The sequence below is a fragment of the Carassius gibelio genome, chromosome A6, assembly GCF_023724105.1.
Source record: "Carassius gibelio isolate Cgi1373 ecotype wild population from Czech Republic chromosome A6, carGib1.2-hapl.c, whole genome shotgun sequence".
NCBI lineage: Eukaryota > Metazoa > Chordata > Actinopteri > Cypriniformes > Cyprinidae > Carassius > Carassius gibelio.
In genome coordinates, this window is record NC_068376.1 from 5,697,535 (window position 1) to 5,716,394 (window position 18,860).

The window sequence follows — 18,860 nt, forward strand, 5'->3', positions numbered from 1 at the left end:
ATAAATAAGAACTAACAAGTTCTTATTTCTTTAGGGTTCCCGTAAAATAGTCTTAATGCAGACTGAATGGACCATTTAATCTTATTGTTCATATTTTAACATAATAAAGTTATATTTAATAATTAAATATTTAATGTGGCATTTAAATTAAAAAAAAAAATTTTCAATTCTTTCAAGCAGCTGTGCCTTAAAACTATAAGGCCTTCTTTCACAGGATAAGGCCATAGTTCAATTAGGACATTTAAGTATTTTTTATAAACATGCATTAGAAAAAAAGCAAGCCACACACTCACACACATACACACACACACACACACACACACACACACACACACACACACACACACACATATATAAAACAAAAACTTTAACTGAATGGAGCTAGATAATAACACACTATTGTCATCTGTAGAGTCGTTTCATAATTTGTTATTTTCCTGTTTATTGCCCTTTTTTGGAACACGTCCAAAAGCCTCGGTTGGTTTTGGCGCCATCGTAAATGACGACACCTGTGATGCGGCAGCGTACGTAGTAGGCGTGGCTACGCTGTACGGTCGGCGAGCCGCCTGGTGGTAGCGTGACTGATTTCTGCTGTCCGCTCATCGTACAGCCAGAGGGACGCTTCGAAAGCCGGTGCAACGATGTCCGATGACGAGCAGCAAGATCAGACCATCGCCGAGGACTTGGTCGTGACGAAGTACAAGATGGGTGGTGACATCGCCAACCGTGAGTTTGACGTTTTAGTGCTGGAGGTGTAGAGTTAGGGGCCTCCACGCTGCTGTCTCGCGCATGCCATGTGTTAGGACGAGACGAGCAGCGTGGAACACGAGACCCCGGCGCCCAGGCCTTATGCAACATACAGCCGCACAAGATCTCTGTCAAATGCACGGCTATTTCTCCTATACACGTCTATAAAACCTGTACACTTTTTTTTGCAGTCCTGTAGTATGAAGGGACTCGTTCTGGAGCTAATGCTAGCCAGCGTTAGCCCTCAGTGCATGTCAAGTGTGGACACTTGTGGCTCTGGCATTGCCAGCTGGTAGAAGTTAGTCCTCATAGGGACGGGTTACTAGTGAGTTGTCTGGATGGAAATGTCATCTACTGGCTCACTGTGGCAGACCAATGACGTGAGAGCTTTCAAATCCCATCTTACGTTATCAGCGTAGCTTACAGAAGTAGTGAACGGCATGGAGCTGAACTTTAGCTCGTGAGGTGATGCTGACTGGGCTTTTATCAGCATAGAATAGAGCAACTGGTGGGTCATTCATTGTATTTGTTTGCATGGTGTACTTAAATGGTAGTGCAGTCCTTTTTTAGGTCCATTTATTGCTCAGTGATTCAAGGTTTTCTACTTTTAGTTTTGCTACAGTTGTTTCAGATATCCTTGTTTATGTTGCATTAAAGTATTAGTTCACTTCCAGAATGAAAATTCGTCATAATTCAGGTTACCCACCCTTCACTGGTTCTGAAACTGTATGAATTTCTTTCTTCTGTTGAACACAAAAGAAGATCTTTTGAATAATGTTGATATCCAAACAGTTGATGATCACAGTATTTTTTCCCCTTCCCAACTGGTTATCTTTCAGGACATTGATTTTATACTGGACATCAAGCGGTGTCTCACCGCTAGAGTACTAGAACAATTTTCTGATTGAAAGTTTGCACTAATATGACATTAAAATTTATTGATATTACATCTTGAACCATTATTATGGTCCGTTTTGGTTTCTAAATGGGCTTCAAGCTATACTTTTCATTCAGTTCGATTTTGTTCACATGTCCGAGTGCAAGACGTTTCTCTTTTCTCCGTGTTATGACCTCTGATTTTGTGTTACATGAAGATGTGTGACCGATAGAAGATCAGTATGTCTCAGCTGGCCTCTAAACTGAATTAAAAGAACATTCTTTGAAGACACAGTAGAGTGTGACGTCCTGAATGAATTAAAACACGGGCCTACTACTCCGTTCACATACTGCTTTTCACCTGTATAGTGCAATTATGAACGCAGCCATTGTTGTTGGCACAAAGCATGTTTATTCTCACTGCAAGCCTTGTTTAATGTAGTCCGGGTAATTTTTCGATATTTGTATAGTGTTGAGAATGAGAGCATGTTACACAACCTGTCTTATGTTGGAAAATGCCTAATATAATTATGGTTTCTAAAAAGTGAGCAATAATTTTGCACTGAAATACTGTTCAGTTTGAACTGATGCACAGCCGCAGACATCAACAATAAACATACTGGACTTGTTACTTCTCTCTTTTTTTATTTAGAGGCCCAATTATGCTATTTGTAGGATCATTTGGACTTTCATTTAGTGTGCGTATTACTCCTTTTTTGAGTAATTTGTTGAAGGTGCCATAACATTGCACATTTTCACAGGTGAAATCCAGTCATTTCAACAGTGAGCCATGTGATCTAGAGTCTCAATGGACTTTTATGCCCATAAAACTTGGTCTTGTTCTACTCCTTTTAGAGGCGCTGAGGGTCGTCATCGATGCCGCAAAACCAGGAGTTTCAGTTCTCAGCCTCTGTGAGAAAGGAGATGCTTTCATCATGGCAGAGACTGGGAAGGTCTTTAAGAAGGAGAAGGACATGAAGAAAGGTGAGAACGAAATGTGGACGTGGCTAAATGCTTGTGGTTCGTAAGAGAGTGATATTTAGCCCATTCAGAACTAGTGCTTGACCGATATTGTTTTTTTTGACAGCCGATGCTGATGTCTTGGAAAGTAGGGGGGCGATAAAAATATATATTTTATTTTATTTTAATATTTAAGAGATTTTAAATTACTTGACTGGTTTAAAAAATTTGTAAAATGAACATACTTTTGGTGATGATAAATAATAATAATAATAATAATAAATGTTTTATGAAAATTTAATTTAATTAAAATTAATTTAAAAGGAAGTAAACACTTACCAACAGGGCACGCAGTATTCTGAGAAGTTTGTGTACATTGGGAATAGGGCTGGGCGATGTATCAGAATATTAGCGATAATATCGGAATAATTTTGACGGCGATGTAAAATTTGAAAATATCAAATATGAGTGAATTGCATGCACTAAAAAAGCTGACAGAATGTACTTCCTGTACTTGTTTTGTACTACTTCAGTTACATATATGTTCATATCACTCAGTCTTGATTTTAACTGCTTAAATAAGCTGTTCATTCTATTTTTTATTTTTATTTCTTTTAATGGGCAAAAGAAAATAATTTTTTTATTATTTAAATGCAAATACAGACATATCGAGAAATATATCGAATATTGTACAAATATCAATCATATGTTTTTAAAAAGCCAGGGTAACACTCATTTTACATACAGCACACAGAGAAAATGACATGAATATGACAGTGGGCAAATGCAAAAAGCGCAGCATAATGTGCATTCAATACACACGGATCAAGCAGAGAACACGCGATCACGATTGATACACATACACACTTCACAAGTTTGCAATGTTTTAAAAATAAATTTTCATTAGTCATTCAAAGATTTGTTTAAATTATATAAATACGTATCTGCTTAATGCTGACAGCAAACGAGAAAGTATTATAATTTTTGCCTTTCTATTACTAATAATATAAAAGCAATCGTTATAATACTTTTTGTATACATCAATTCCTTTGTTTAACCGTTCTTTCTAATTATTAGACAGACTCCTATCCGTATTAGACAGAACTGTTAACAACAACAGTAAACGAGGGAAAATGTGAGCAGTGTGTGCTCAGGTCCTGCTGCTTTTAGTGACGTCAAAATAAAAGTACCTCCTTGAACACATCGGCAAAGCAGAAAAACATATCGGCCGATGCCTATATTTGAAAAATGCCCCCCAAAAAACGGCTGATATATCGGTCGACCACTATTCAGAATAGATGGGTTCAGACTCCTCCAGAGAAATCTGCAGGCCTCGTTTGAATATCTCTCTCCTCACACATGATGCAGAAGGTCTTTTTGTTGAGGATTGGTGGTTGTCCTTTCTTGCAGGCATTGCGTTCCCCACCAGTGTGTCAGTCAATAACTGTGTCTGCCACTTCTCTCCCTTGAAGAGCGACCCCGACTACACGCTGAAAGATGGAGATTTGGTCAAAATGTAGGCAAACTCCGCTCTCAAGTTTGTCTGCGTCTGTCTAACCTCCCCATGTCTTTTCATTCAAGTCACTCTCCTTCCTCTTACCCGGCCCATCTTGTCTGCAGTGTTCTCCACTTTTCGTCTTATGTCTTCCTGCTTGTTCCCTTGTTCTTTTTGATCCACACATGCAACTTTGCACGTTAATGTCACGCTTAATAATAATTTTTAATGCTTTTATGTAGACTCTGCAACACAAGTGTTCTGATATCTCTTTCATAGACTAAATTTTTGTATTTGCTATTTGGGCAGAACATATTGATGGTTTAGTACTTTTTTTTTTTAAGGCCATATTCATTTGACAACGCTTAAATTTTTGCTGTGTATTTGGGTTGTTCTCTGAAACCACTTAGGGGTTTAAAAGGCTTTGCTCAGGTTTCCCTGCACCTGTATGTCTCTTTCTATTTTTCTTCCTGAGATTCTCTTCTTCTCTTTCTCAACAGTGATTTAGGAGTACATGTCGACGGCTTCATCTCCAACGTGGCCCATAGCTTTGTTATTGGAGCTACTAAGGTGCGTGTGCATTTATTCATACTTTTCTTCCCATCTGTTACTACATTTTGTAAAAGTTCACGCCTGTATGGTTGCCTAAAGGTGCAGTTATAAAGTATCATCACACACCTCTCTGGAGTAGTTGCTACTAATTGGTCAATTATATAATTTTATGGTCAAAACTCAGGCAGACAATTTTCTACATGGGTATAAAGGTTTCATTTCACTTGTATTGATCTGTTTCAAAATTTCAATCGAAATGTCATGTCCATTTATTTGCTAAGTAGCCATGTAAGCAGAGTTATGATAATTGCAACAATAAACCCTGTTAAAAAACTAATGACTTTCTGATTTTGTTCAGGAAGCACCTGTGACAGGAAGGAAAGCTGATGTCATCAAAGCAGCACACCTGTGTGCAGAAGCAGCTTTGCGTCTCGTCAAACCTGGCAACCAGGTTAGTACAAACCTCTCAGTTAAAGTGGTACGTACAGTATTGTTCAAAATAATAGCAGTACAATGTGACTAACTAGAATAATCAAGGTTTTTCGTATATTTTTTTATTGCTACGTGGCAAACAAGTTACCAGTAGGTTCAGTAGATTCTAAGAAAACAAATGAGACCCAGCATTCATGATATGCACGCTCTTAAGGCTGTGCAATTGGGCAATTAGTTGAATTAGTTGAAAGGGGTGTGTTCAAAAAAATAGCAGTGTGGCATTCAATCACTGAGGTCATCAATTTTGTGAAGAAACAGGTGTGAATAAGGTGGCCCCTATTTAAGGATGAAGCCAACACTTGTTGAACATGCATTTGAAAGCTGAGGAAAATGGGTCGTTCAAGACATTGTTCAGAAGAACAGCGTACTTTGATTAAAAAGTTGATTAGAGAGGGGAAAACCTATAAAGAGGTGCAAAAAATGATAGGCTGTTCAGCTAAAATGATCTCCAATGCCTTAAAATGGAGAGCAAAACCAGAGAGACATGGAAGAAAACGGAAGACAACCATCAAAATGGATAGAAGAATAACCAGAATGGCAAAGGCTCAGCCAATGATCACCTCCAGGATGATCAAAGACAGTCTGGAGTTACCTGTAAGTACTGTGACAGTTAGAAGACGTCTGTGTGAAGCTAATCTATTTTCAAGAATCCCCCGCAAAGTCCCTCTGTTAAAAAAAAGGCATGTGCAGAAGAGGTTACAATTTGCCAAAGAACACATCAACTGGCCTAAAGAGAAATGGAGGAAAATTTTGTGGACTGATGAGAGTAAAATTGTTCTTTTTGGGTCCAAGGGCCACAGGCAGTTTGTGAGACGACCCCCAAACTCTGAATCCAAGCCACAGTACACAGTGAAGACAGTGAAGCATGGAGGTGCAAGCATCATGATATGGGCATGTTTCTCCTACTATGGTGTTGGGCCTATTTATCGCATACCAGGGATCATGGATCAGTTTGCATATGTTAAAATACTTGAAGAGGTCATGTTGCCCTATGCTGAAGAGGACATGCCCTTGAAATGGTTGTTTCAACAAGACAATGACCCAAAACACACTAGTAAACGGGCAAAGTCTTGGTTCCAAACCAACAAAATTAATGTTATGGAGTGGCCAGCCCAATCTCCAGACCTTAATCCAATTGAGAACTTGTGGGGTGATATCAAAAATGCTGTTTCTGAAGCAAAACCAAGAAATGTGAATGAATTGTGGAATGTTGTTAAAGAATCATGGAGTGGAATAACAGCTGAGAGGTGCCACAAGTTGGTTGACTCCATGCCACACAGATGTCAAGCAGTTTTAAAAAACTGTGGTCATACAACTAAATATTAGTTTAGTGATTCACAGGATTGCTAAATCCCAGAAAAAAAAAAATGTTTGTACAAAATAGTTTTGAGTTTGTACAGTCAAAGGTAGACACTGCTATTTTTTTGAACACACCCCTTTCAACTAATTGCCCAATTGCACAGCCTTAAGAGCGTGCATATCATGAATGCTGGGTCTTGTTTGTTTTCTGACAATCTACTGAACCTACTGGTAACTTGTTTGCCACGTAGCAATAAAAAATATACTAAAAACCTTGATTATTCTGGTTAGTCACATTGTACTGCTATTATTTTGAACAATACTGTAGGTAAGGCTGAAGCCTTTTAAAATCTGAGAACATTAACTGCCAGCTCAACACAAGATTGCATAGAATAGATAGTGTCTTATATTTGAATGTAATGATGGTCTGTTTCTCATGCAAAGTCTCTTGTCTTTTCTGTCTGCCCCATTTACCTCTGAAGAACACTCAAGTAACAGATGCCTGGAATAAGATTGCTCACTCATTCAAGTGCAATCCAATTGAGGGTGAGATACAGCTATTATATCATATGGGAAAGCCCAACTGCAATTAAAACGTAATCCATCTGGAGAGTTTTGTAGAGTTTGAAGGTGTGGTTAGTCTGAGCAAACTCATTACTGAACAGAACTGAGCATGAAAACTCATTTGTACAAAAACAGGACTGGCTTGATATCTGATATTTGCTTTAAAGGGACAGTTCACCCAAAAAGTTCTCAAGTTCTGTCATGTCATCATCTTTCCAAATCCACTCTTTTGTTTATTTTTGAAACCCAAAATAGATACTCTTAATGAAACCTGAGAGATTTCTCTCCAACTTTTGAAAATCCACAGAACTAAAACTTTAATACTTTAAAGGGATAGATCACCAAAAAAAAAAAAAAAAAGAGAGAATTACCCCGTGATATACTCACCCTCAAGCCATCCTAGGTGTATATGACTTTCTTCATTCAGACTAATACAGTTGGAGTTATATTAAAAAATGTCTTGGGCCTTCCCAGCTTTATATTGGCAGTGAATGGGCAAAATTCAATAGTCCAATAAATGTCCAATAAACTGTGCCAACCTTTTAAGTTTTAAATATGGATATTTTTCTTTTCTTACAATTTGCTTCAGGAGGCCTATATTGGATGTCTATTAGATTATTGAATATCACCCATTCACTACCATTAAAAAGTTTGGACGTTTTTTTATGTAATTCCCGATTGTCTAAAAGAAGAAAGTCATATACACCATGGATGGCTTGAGGGTGAGTAAATAATGGGGTCATTTTAATTTTTGGGTGATATATCCCTTTAAAAACCAAGATAGATTTAAATGAACAGATTTACTCGCATATAAACATTTATCAATGCACATACATAGAGTACATCAAACATGGTAAATTGAAACTCAAACAGGTTTCATTTTTGGGTTGAATTAGCCCTTTAATCCCATTTAATCAGACAAAACATGAAAGACTTGAAAGAACAACCCAAAGTACCTACAGGCCTCAGCAGGAATGTCTGACTGGGATCTGCCAGTTGTTCATAGACACGTGTGCCATTATTCACAGTGCTTCTCTTTTCTTCATGGATAGGTATGCTGTCTCATCAACTAAAGCAACATGTTATTGATGGAGAAAAGACCATTATCCAGAACCCTACAGATCAACAACGGTATAAAACAAAACCGAATATTGATTTTCTCAATTTTCTCAAAAGTTTTAATCCAAGCAATCAAGTTTTTGTGGTGGCACAGAGCCAATGTTTATACTTTTTGGGGATATTGGAAAACAAATGAATGAAATAAAGGTGCTCAGTGGTAGAGCATTGTGTTAGCAGAGCAAAAGGTTTTGGGTTAAATTCCCAGGGAACACACATTCTGTCGCTGAATGTAAATGCATAAATGTAAATGTAGAGAGATTTGCACTGTTTGTCTCAAAACAGGAAGGACCATGAGAAGGCAGAGTTTGAAGTTCATGAAGTTTATGCCGTGGATGTGCTGATCAGCACAGGAGAGGGGAAGGTAAGTGATAACCACACGTTAATGAATGACACCTGCCATTTTTAAATCTGTTATTTTTGGTTGTAATCATATACGTATCATACTATGGAGATAAATAGATATTTAACCTGTATGATCTCTCCCATAGGCGAGAGATGGCGGCCAGAGGACAACCATCTACAAAAGAGACCCCAGTAAGCAGTATGGGCTGAAAATGAAGACCTCAAGAATGTTCTTCAGTGAGGTGGAGAGGCGCTTTGATGCCATGCCCTTCACTCTCAGGTGGGCACCACTGTTCTCCAATTTGTTTGGTTCCTACTTGGCTAAATCGAGAGGTGTATCTGCGTTAAATATTCTGTTATTAAATGAAGCAAGGGTTTTTCATGTACATTTTCAATTGATGTGAATACCAGTGAGAAGTTGTGGGAACAATGCAGTTGATTTATGATTGTGCTCTATATTTCTATTATCACATGAGATATGCTAGGACAGTGACTTGGTGGATAAATCGATGGTTTAGATTTCATGGTCATTTGATAAACAAGGTAATCTTTGTGTCCTGCAGGGCGTTTGAGGATGAAGGAAAGGCTCGTTTGGGAGTGGTGGAGTGTGCCAAACATGAGCTCCTGCAGCCTTTTAGTGTGCTGAATGAGAAAGAAGGTCGGTTTCATTATCTTTACGGCACTTCCTGTTTTGACCTCTCTCTTTACCTGGGAAACCTCTCTTTCCACCTGTATCTGTCTTTAGGTGAGTTTGTGGCTCAGTTTAAGTTCACAGTGCTGCTCATGGCCAATGGGCCCTTGAAAATCACCAGTGGACCACTTGAAGCGGACCTCTACAAGTCTGAATATGATGTTCAAGATCCTGAACTGAAGGTATGTTAGACCCATCTGTTTTTAACTTAAATTTACAACAAGCATTTTTTTTTAACCTTGATGTTTTGGTTTCTTCTGTCATTTTCAGTCTCTCATCCAGAGCTCTGCAAGTCGCAAAGCACAGAAGAAGAAGAAAAAGAAGGTTTGCTTTAAGAAATAGGAACAATCCTTATGTTGTTTCCAAACAAATAACATTTTTCATCCATTACACACGAAATGAGAAGCACAGTAGAATGTCCTGGATGCTATTTTCTGGAGAGTGAATGAGGACCTTTAAAGTAGCTTAAATGTAATCCAGATGACTTGAATGCTATTATAGAATCTTTGAGGAACAAAATAAGGTTTTAAGTTATTATAAATTTGGCAAAAACTATTATATGGCTTCATATAACTTGGAATATGGCATGCAAGTTCTATCATCTGGCAAGAATTATTCTGAAAGTGTTACAACATCTTTCTAATGTGTCATTATTGTCATAGTTGTGGTGTGGACTTCCTAGAATTAGAATGCTTGTATCGTTATGGTTTATTGTTGTAGCCCTTGGAGTGAACAGGCCTTCAGACTTTTGTCATTTCAGCTAGACCGTTCCCATTCATTTTAATTATATGAAAGATGCTCAGTGTCAGCTTGCATAAAGGAATGACAGCCATGCAGGTTTTTCTAGATACATTGTAACTGTCATAGCATTTTGAATATTTTAAATAACTGAATACCATCAGTCTGTTCTCTCCTAATTCATGCATTTGCATTTTGTTAAAGGCCTCCAAAACTGCAGAGACTGCTACAGGCCAACCAGCTGAGAATGAAGTTGCAGCTAAATAGAGGCTACACCCTCGAAGAGCAAAAACATCAGCATTTCACTCTCGCCCTGTTTTATCCTCTTCACCATCAAACATTGGCTCAAGAGTCACTGTTAAAGCCTGTGTTTAAATGATTTCTGCCTCCCCCTGTTATGGAGAAATATGTCATTAAGATTTGGACTCCAAGCGAGTGCAACAAATTTGTACTTTCATAATAAATCTACTTACTCTTTTTGCAGCACTCAATTTACATTTCAACTGGAACGCAATGCCTTTTTCACAATGTAATTAAAAAAGCTTCGCAATTCTTTTTGGAGAGTTGCGTTTTTCACAACATATACCGCTGACTGTATAAAATGCTTTGTTTGGCCCATAGGTTCATTTGAAACAGCATTACATTAGACGAAGTGGTTTGGGAAAGAAAAAATTGTTTTTTTGCATTTATTTCTCAGGGTTCTGAAGAAAAAGTAGTTTTGGACCGTCAGAATCAAGAACACATCCCTGGAGAATTTGATGACTTGCTGGGGCATTAGAATTTGAATTCAGTGTACGGAATTCCCGAGCACTTCTTTGTTGTGATGCTATAGCATTTCAAAAAGCGGAACATTACATCTTTTTCTATAACTGCCATCCCTTTCTACAAATGTCACATCTGAAGATAAAATTAAGGAATGTTTTGGTCATACTTTTATTCCTGCCCATTTTCTTATTTCACGTTTTAATTGGTTTAATTATATTTTGTTGATCCTGGGAGATTTTCCAAACAAACTTAAAGGTCAATTAATTCAAGTTGATATTAGAAAGTCTGATTTATTAGGGATTTGGTTAAAGGTCTGGCCCAAGACACACTGAAGCTACTTCAACTCACTGAAAAAGGTTATGACTTCCACTTGCCAAGGGCGAACAGCATATTATCACTTTACCGTTTATGAGCAATAGTATCTGTTTGACTGAATATTCAGCTCAAAGCTAGGCTTGGACTGGATTGAGAAGCTTTCCCAGTGTCATTTTACAATCCAGTCAGTGCAGTTATTTCAGGAGACGTGGTGGGAAGTGGCTCTAGAGCATTTCTGGATCAGTCCTGTTAGTTGGGGCTTAAACATCTTTTTAAATGTTGGTTATTGTTACTTGTTCTGTTTCTAGATTGTAACAGTTAATGTGGGAGAGGAGGCCAGAGGTTTGGATTTGACACAATCTTGTTTTTGTAGAACCATCATATGGGGCTATTTTACAACTAATGAAATAAAACATAACTTTTAATATATTTTCTTTAGGTTTGTCATCATTAATTGTAAAAATGCACAGTCTGTGCCGTGCCTTTTTATAGTCAATGTTGAGTTCTATGTTGGTAACAAATAAGTCATTTACAAGTTTGAAGCACGAAGCAAATGTAATAGCTGTGAGAAAATAACACCAACTTTTTGAAGGTTTTATGTCGATGCACTATTTATAAACCAGATAATTATATATCTACAGATTTATTTCTATCTCCAGCAGGGAGAAGTTGAACCTTTTAATGGAAAAATAATGTTTCTTTTTAGTTTGGCAACAGGGGGCACTGTGCGGCCCAGACGATCAAATCCCATTAAGATGTTTTTAATTTACTATGAAACAAATTATTAAAATCGATAAACGTCAAAAAGCCAAATCACATGATAGTTCACAACAATACTTTAAAAATAGCTAAAAAGTATATAATTCCACAACCGCTTGTCTTACCTGTAACATGACAGATATACCTTACATTGACTTAGCTGTTTTTTTAGTGAGAAAATTGATTTATCAGTTTAAACATTACAACATTTTTTTTTTTTTTTACAGTTTTATAAACACACATAAATCGAAAATAAAAACCTGAGTATGTAGCATGCAAAGTTGGGGATCGTTTAAAAAAGTTATCTGAAACGAACTGTTCGAAAGAATCGATAACTAGAAAATGTTCCCCATTAATTTTTTTTTTTTTTTCAAATTTTTTTTTTTCATTGCAAAACTTGTAGAAACATACAGAAACTGGTAAGCGAGACATGAATATATTCCAAATTATATATAATATATTCCAATTATAAAAATGAGAACAGAAAACAAATTTCCTGGATTTGCGTCAAATTTTGGTATTATCCATAGGCCTAGATAAAAGTGCAAAAATAACATCCTTTTAGAAAAGTTGTCATAATACATAAAAATGTTGCACTCTTTTTGTTATTTTTAAGTCTAAGAGATGAAACGAGACTCAACAAGGGAGATTAAAGCCATTTTTGCTTGTAAATAAATAATTTTTCATTCAATATAAGACAATTAACAACATATTCAGCAGATAATAGCTTTGTATTTTCATAATAAAAAATAGCATCTTTGAGGACGAAGGTATGGGTCACATTTGTAAGACAGGGTGCTTAAATCAACCCATAGTTTGTCAATCAAAAAACAAATGGGCTGCTTTTCCTTCAACAAAACCACAAAACTCATCAACATTAGAATTTTTAGAAAAAGACAAATTAACGGGATACATTTTATGGAATCACTAGAAATTGTATTTCTGTCAGTGAGGTTGTGGACGTCAAGATAGTTAATCTTCCTTCGCCTTTTTACTATAATTTACTACCAAATATATTTGGTATCAATTATTTGTATTATTATTTTTGTACTATTTTTACATTTAACTTTAATTCATTCTTTTGAACATTTTCAGCTCTTATGCATTTACTTTTGCACCTATTAAAAAGATGGCCAGCCCCCTCTGGTCAGTGTTTCACACTCAAGGCCTTGCAACCAATGCATTCAGATCCAGCTCCGCTAGATAGAAGAGAGCTTGCGGGAACAATCGTATTTTGTTGGGGGTGTAATGTTAACAAACCAATAGCTCGTGGTCAAGGCCCGTTACAGTCCAATCCCCGTTCCACAAGGGACCCGGTGGGTGTGACCGGAGAGGCGGGCGCAACAGAGTGCGATGCTGAGTTCGGTTGAGGAGTTCAGGACCGCGGACAGACGGTGGCATCAGTGTAAAGGTGCGAAGCAAGGGAATATTTGGCCGACTTTCAAAAGACCTGGATTATAAAAATCGGACGCGCTGGATAGCAGTTAATTCATCTCTTCGTGCACGTAGGTCTCATCGCTGACAGCCCGTGGTAAGTTCATGCGTCTTTTCATTTTTGTCCCGGTTCCCCTACCGTTGCCGTGTAACGGATTATTTTTCGCAGTACTTTTCAAGAGGCGGGGAGAGCTCGCGCGCTAGCCCTTGTTAGCGAGTTTGTCATTGTAGTTCCCTTAAGAAGATAAATACATTTCCACCATTTACAACCCTTTGTTTTTTGGCTGCCCTGAGCACTATATGTCGGCTTCTAAAACGTTTGTCCGTTTGTAGATGGTGATGAGGAGGAGGCGCGAGGCGGCCGCGCAAACTTCAGCTCGCGCAGGAGACAATGTTATCTCAGTTAACGGTCACCTCATCGTTTTATTAGTATACGTTCTAATGTGGCATATTTGTCGGTAATTTAAAATTATTTTCGACACGGTGACCGTCAGAAAGGTGTTTTTATGCGGGGTTATCATTGAATGAATTTTTGAAGGACTGTCCGGTGTTCTGGATTACCGCATCGTATAATGAGTCGCATCTGGGAAATAACAGATATGACCCATTTTTTGGCTTATTTTAACCTTATTTTTTTTCTTTGCGAAAATCACAGTAACTCTTTAGTCCCGTTGTAGGCCAGAGTAGACTTGACTAGACTAGAGTTGGGTTGTTTTTTTGTTTGTTAATGCGACTGTGGAGGTGATCCGTATTAAACTCACCTTAGGTGTAAACTGATGCAGATAATGTTTTACATGCAGCTGTTTCATGAAAATACGAGCTTTGTTCAGCTGTATGTTCCAAAAATGCAATATCTGATGATTATTTATCAACTAACAGTGAGCTGGTTAGGTGTGGGTTATAAATCCACACATTTGAAATCCATGTAGTAGATTAATGTTTTTGTATCTTATGAATATTTGCATGAAAAACTGCTGTATAGTCGCTGTGAATTGAACATTCTCTGCTATATCCATGTAAAACCAATGAAATATTTGACCTTTAAACGCCTAAGCCACTGCTGTGTCATGTCGCATAAATTCAATGACAATCTCTGCTCTTTCATCACTAACTCCCTTTAACTCTTTTTTTTCCCAGGTGGCCTATTTTTAGTTCCTCATGCCGGAGATGGCGCAGCGAGAGGACCCTGAGAGGTACCTCTTTGTGGATCGGGCCATGGTCTACAACCCTGCTTCCCAGGCAGACTGGACGGCCAAGAAGCTTGTGTGGGTTCCTTCCGAACGGCATGGGTTCGAGGCGGCCAGCATCCGTGAGGAACGTGGAGAGGAGGTGCTCGTGGAGCTGGCTGAAAATGGCAAGAAGGCTCTGGTGAACAAAGATGACATCCAGAAGATGAACCCTCCCAAGTTCAGCAAAGTGGAGGATATGGCAGAACTCACCTGCCTGAATGAAGCATCCGTTTTACACAACCTGAAAGATCGCTACTACTCTGGGCTCATTTACGTAAGTGTGATGATAATTCATTTGCTTTCAAGTCTAATATTTTTTCTACATTGGTCTTTGCAGCTTTGTGTAGGGAATATGTCTGCAACTAATGATTATTTTGATGATTGATTACTCTGAAGATGTTTAAAGAAAAGAGAAACGAGGCTACTTTTATTATTCAAGAGAGAGAAAGAGAGTGTGAAGCAAGCTGTTCGGAGGTTTAGCCCCATCATTTCCTTCATTCCCCAAGTGTGGAGGAGCTGCGATGAAGTCATTATGAGATCTCAATGAGAGCAGCCACTTCTTCACACTTCTGTTGATATTCCCACCCAGTTACCACCTTTAAAAACACTGGATGGAATTTATCCAGTTACATTTTCATTTCCCATCATTGAGAGCTTTTCCAGGTCCATTGGCCATATCGATTGGCGACACTTCAGACGTTACGAAAGCAGGCACTGTTGTCATTTTACACTATGATGAGAGAGTGCAGACCACTCTCCCATACCCACTTAGCAGTGTGGAACACTGTCAGACTGGATTGTAAGGCTAGTTTCCTGCCTTTTTTGTTATTTAAGCCTCTGTGGTTGCTGTGCTCCCTTTTTATATGCTGCAGTAATTAGCCATAGAGGCCCATGCTTGGCCAGTAAAACCTAAAGTTTTATAACAGGACCTTTGTGTTTGGCATTGAGCTACAGCTGGCTTGTAATATCTGTGAGATGTCAAGATGTGAGACTGACTGTTGATAACAACTGCATTCCTCCGCATTCCCCAAATTTCTCAGCTTCCTTAATACTGTCGGCTAATGTTATGTTTGAAGAAATACAGCCACAAAATGGAAACATAATGTTATGTATTTATATACAACCTTTTATATAGATTGTATTTATATAGAACCGTTTCCCTGTGTGCGTGGCTGGTGACCAGACCTCAGGCTGGTGTGTGGTACAGTATGTGCTCATATCTGTTGTGTGGGCAGAGCCATGGAGCTGCTGCGTTCCTCTCTGCCTTCCCACACCCCTCTGTTCTTGAATAGCATGATGGGTGATGACACGTTAGACTTGATTTCTCTTTATGGGTTTGTTTAGAGCAAATATTTTCCAGTTCTGTATATTTGGCATGAAGTGAGGTTTTTTTAATTGTTACATTTTTTTGAGCTTGTAATTTTTAATTGAAATACCTCACCCTGATCTTTCGGTGAAATGACTGACTTCTTTCTCTTTGGTGACATATGCCGCACTTATTCAATCGTCTGCAAACTTGCATTCAATTGCAAACATCAAGTCCCCACCCTGCAGATTTTTTTTCTTTTCGATAATCCATTTCACATTGATGTACGTCACATATGGAAGAAATGAACTGTCACTATTTCAGTTTGGGACATTAAATGTACAGGAATATGTAGTTGTGGCTTGTCCCTGTTATCAGAATTTAAAAAAGAAGAATGATGAGAGCATTGTTGAATCCTTGGAAACTATACAGGTTTGGTATTTTGATGAGAGTCTTCTCGCATAACACGAGACATCAGTTGACTCATTCCTTTTTTTATAAGGTTTCCAGATTTGAACAGCATTTGAATAATGAGTGAAACAGGATCATAGCCTGTAGAATATTTTTAAGAACTCCGCCTGGATTTATGCTTTGGGTGAACATGCAAAAATTATACAGCTATATTCAAAATCAACTAGTGTGTATCGGTTAGGCTGCTTGAACAGCTAGTCAATCTTAAAGGGATAGTTCACCCAAATATTAAAATGATGTCATTAATAACTCACCCTCATGTCGTTCCAAACCCGTAAGACCTCTGTTCATCTTCAGGACACAGTTTAAGATATTTTAGATTAATCCGAGAGCTCTCAGTCCCTCCATTGAAATTGTGTGTACTGAATACATTAATGAATGCTGAATAAAGTGGTAATTTTTGTTATTTTTGGACCAAAATGAATTTTCGATGCTTCAAAAAATTCTAACAGACCATCTGATGTCACATGGACTACTTTGAAGATGTTTTTCTTACCTTTCTGGACATGGACAGTATACCGTACACACAGCTTCAATGGAGGGACAGAAAGCTCTCGGACTAAATCTAAAATATCTTAAACTGTGTTCCCAAGATGAACGGAGGTCTTATGGGTTTGGAACGATATGAGGGTGAGTTATCAATGACATAATTTAATATTTGGGTGAACTAACCTTTTAAGAAGCTCTGTCAAACTAGGCTGGTTCAAGGTCATGGCTGATCAAATGCACATCTTAGAGATATTTGGCATTTTCATAAGGTGACGGAAACTTGACACAAATAAACAACAAATAAATAGGATAAAAACTATCACTAAACACCAAAAACTGACAAAATTATTTGTTGGATAGACTTTGGGATTTCAGCATAGAGCACTTACTCATAAATGGCACAGTGCTTTTATAGTTATTCAGTGTAGCATGTTAAATTGTTTATGATTACAGTTGTGCATAGCTAAAACTTTGAGAGTCATGCTGGAGAGTAGGGCTCCACGATTGTGACAAAAATCATATTTGTCAATTATTCCCTTGAAATTGTAATTGTGATTATTATTTACAATTATCACAATTTATACTGAATGATGTTTACCATTGTTTGAAGCAACAGCATGCCATATTTGTAGATAAAAATTAACAAGCTGAATACACTCTTTATTGCTTTTCTATAGCATTAGGCCTAAGCCTCAGATGTCAACTATACATTGGATTGGTTTCTTCTTTAAATAAAATAAAAAAAGGAAAAATATGCATGGTATTATGTTTTACTAAAACTAAACTTAAAACAATAGAAAAGCCCTTAAGATAAAATGTGGAAAGAAAAACCACATCTTATGTGTATAATGTGGATATATGTGTATAAATAATATAAGTGGCCTTTGAACTGTCAATTGCCGCTTTGAATGATTACATAATTGTGGCATCTGTAATTGTGATTAGAAATTTGATTGATTGTGCAGCCCTGCTGGAGAGAAACAACTTCCCAGCCACAAGTCTCCTGAGTCCAAATCTATTGTTCTGGCCTGGGATCTAGTTTGGCAGGAAGGCTTTGTCTGGTGGGGAGTGGGGAGTGGGATGTAGACAGACAGATCTGTCCTCAATGCAACCCCGATCCTCCTCCACACCCATATTTATACATTTCCACTCATAAACACAACATCCGCCGTTAGAAGGACCCTTCAGCAGACAGACAGGGATAACCACTTCTCTGGCATGCCCCCTCACCATGTGTCTGGATCACGCAGCAGTGGCCCAGCATTCAGTCAAACACGGGTTGCTCTCAGTTATAGCCTCATATATGAAACCGCTTGAAGGACAGGGTTAATATTTTGTAAATGTCTTCTGTAATGAAGAGCAGGCTCACTGCAGGACAGCTGCACTGGCAGTAAAAGCAAGAGAAATACCTTTCTTTAAGCAGATATCAGTATTAGACTCTTTGACTTGACAAGTTTTCACTTTCCCTTCTTGAAAAAAGATCCCATTAAACTATTTTTAGCAGTCCACCGATATATCACAATAGCCAATATCACTGGGTGAACTTGAGCATTTTCTTTCAGTTTTTTAATAATTAAAAGGCAAATTCCAGAATTCTTCATTCACATACAGTCTTCATTCAGTAAATACACATATTAAGCTATTCTTTGAATATCTAATGTTTTTTGCCACAAATTTCAGTTATATAGATCTTGTGTGCATAACTTGCATAAACGCTTATTCTGTTATTTTCAAAGTGAATTAGTTTCAGATTATTTATTTCTAATTATTTTAGTAAATGTTTTGTATATGATGCGAATGGCATCATATCACTGTGTTCTGTTGTCTTAAACTGGCACCCGTCTAAACATAATCGAAAAATATATGGTCGTTCATTTCAAAATTGACCCTAAATTTTCCTAAAATGAAAGCTTGATTTTTAGACACTCATTAAACATTATCTTTATTTTCAGATTTAGTGTTTTACAGTATGACACTTTGAATTAGTGGATTTAACAGTTGTAGGGATCATTATCACATGTAAAAACATGCAAATTCCATTTTAATCATTTAATCTTGATAAGTACATGTCAATGTCCGTTTGAGCTCATTGTCATTTTTGTAAAGGTAATGGAAGCTGATGATGCAGTGTATGAAGTGTAGTGTACTGTGTGATCAACCATGTGTCAACTAGAGATGGAGTGGTGTACGGTAGTCAAATGCTGAGACTGTTACTTA

General features: G+C 37.7%; 2 protein-coding genes across 5 annotated transcripts in view; both read left to right on the forward strand.

The window, feature by feature from the left end:
• Positions 1-503: 503 nt before the first annotated feature.
• On the forward strand, positions 504-11,384 carry pa2g4a (proliferation-associated 2G4, a). Its single transcript, XM_052599127.1, has 13 exons — positions 504-726; positions 2,479-2,607; positions 3,994-4,099; positions 4,579-4,648; positions 4,989-5,081; positions 6,904-6,967; positions 8,038-8,116; positions 8,387-8,465; positions 8,593-8,726; positions 9,010-9,104; positions 9,192-9,319; positions 9,408-9,461; positions 10,080-11,384. Exons 1-13 carry the CDS (start codon positions 642-644, stop codon positions 10,140-10,142), a joined length of 1,179 nt encoding a protein of 392 aa, XP_052455087.1. The 5' UTR covers positions 504-641; the 3' UTR covers positions 10,143-11,384.
• A 1,604-nt stretch (positions 11,385-12,988) lies between these two features.
• LOC128015362 (myosin-10) overlaps positions 12,989-18,860 on the forward strand; it is a 60,395-nt gene continuing 54,523 nt past the window's right edge. For 2 of the 4 annotated variants that reach the window (XM_052599128.1, XM_052599130.1), the window contains exons 1-2: positions 12,989-13,245; positions 14,286-14,651. In XM_052599128.1, the coding sequence (XP_052455088.1) occupies positions 14,307-14,651 (345 nt within the window). In that variant the 5' untranslated portion in view covers positions 12,989-13,245; positions 14,286-14,306. Of the gene's footprint in view, positions 13,246-13,344; positions 13,607-14,285; positions 14,652-18,860 lie in introns of those variants that run through there. The other 2 variants (XM_052599131.1, XM_052599129.1) reach the window with 2 other exon arrangements.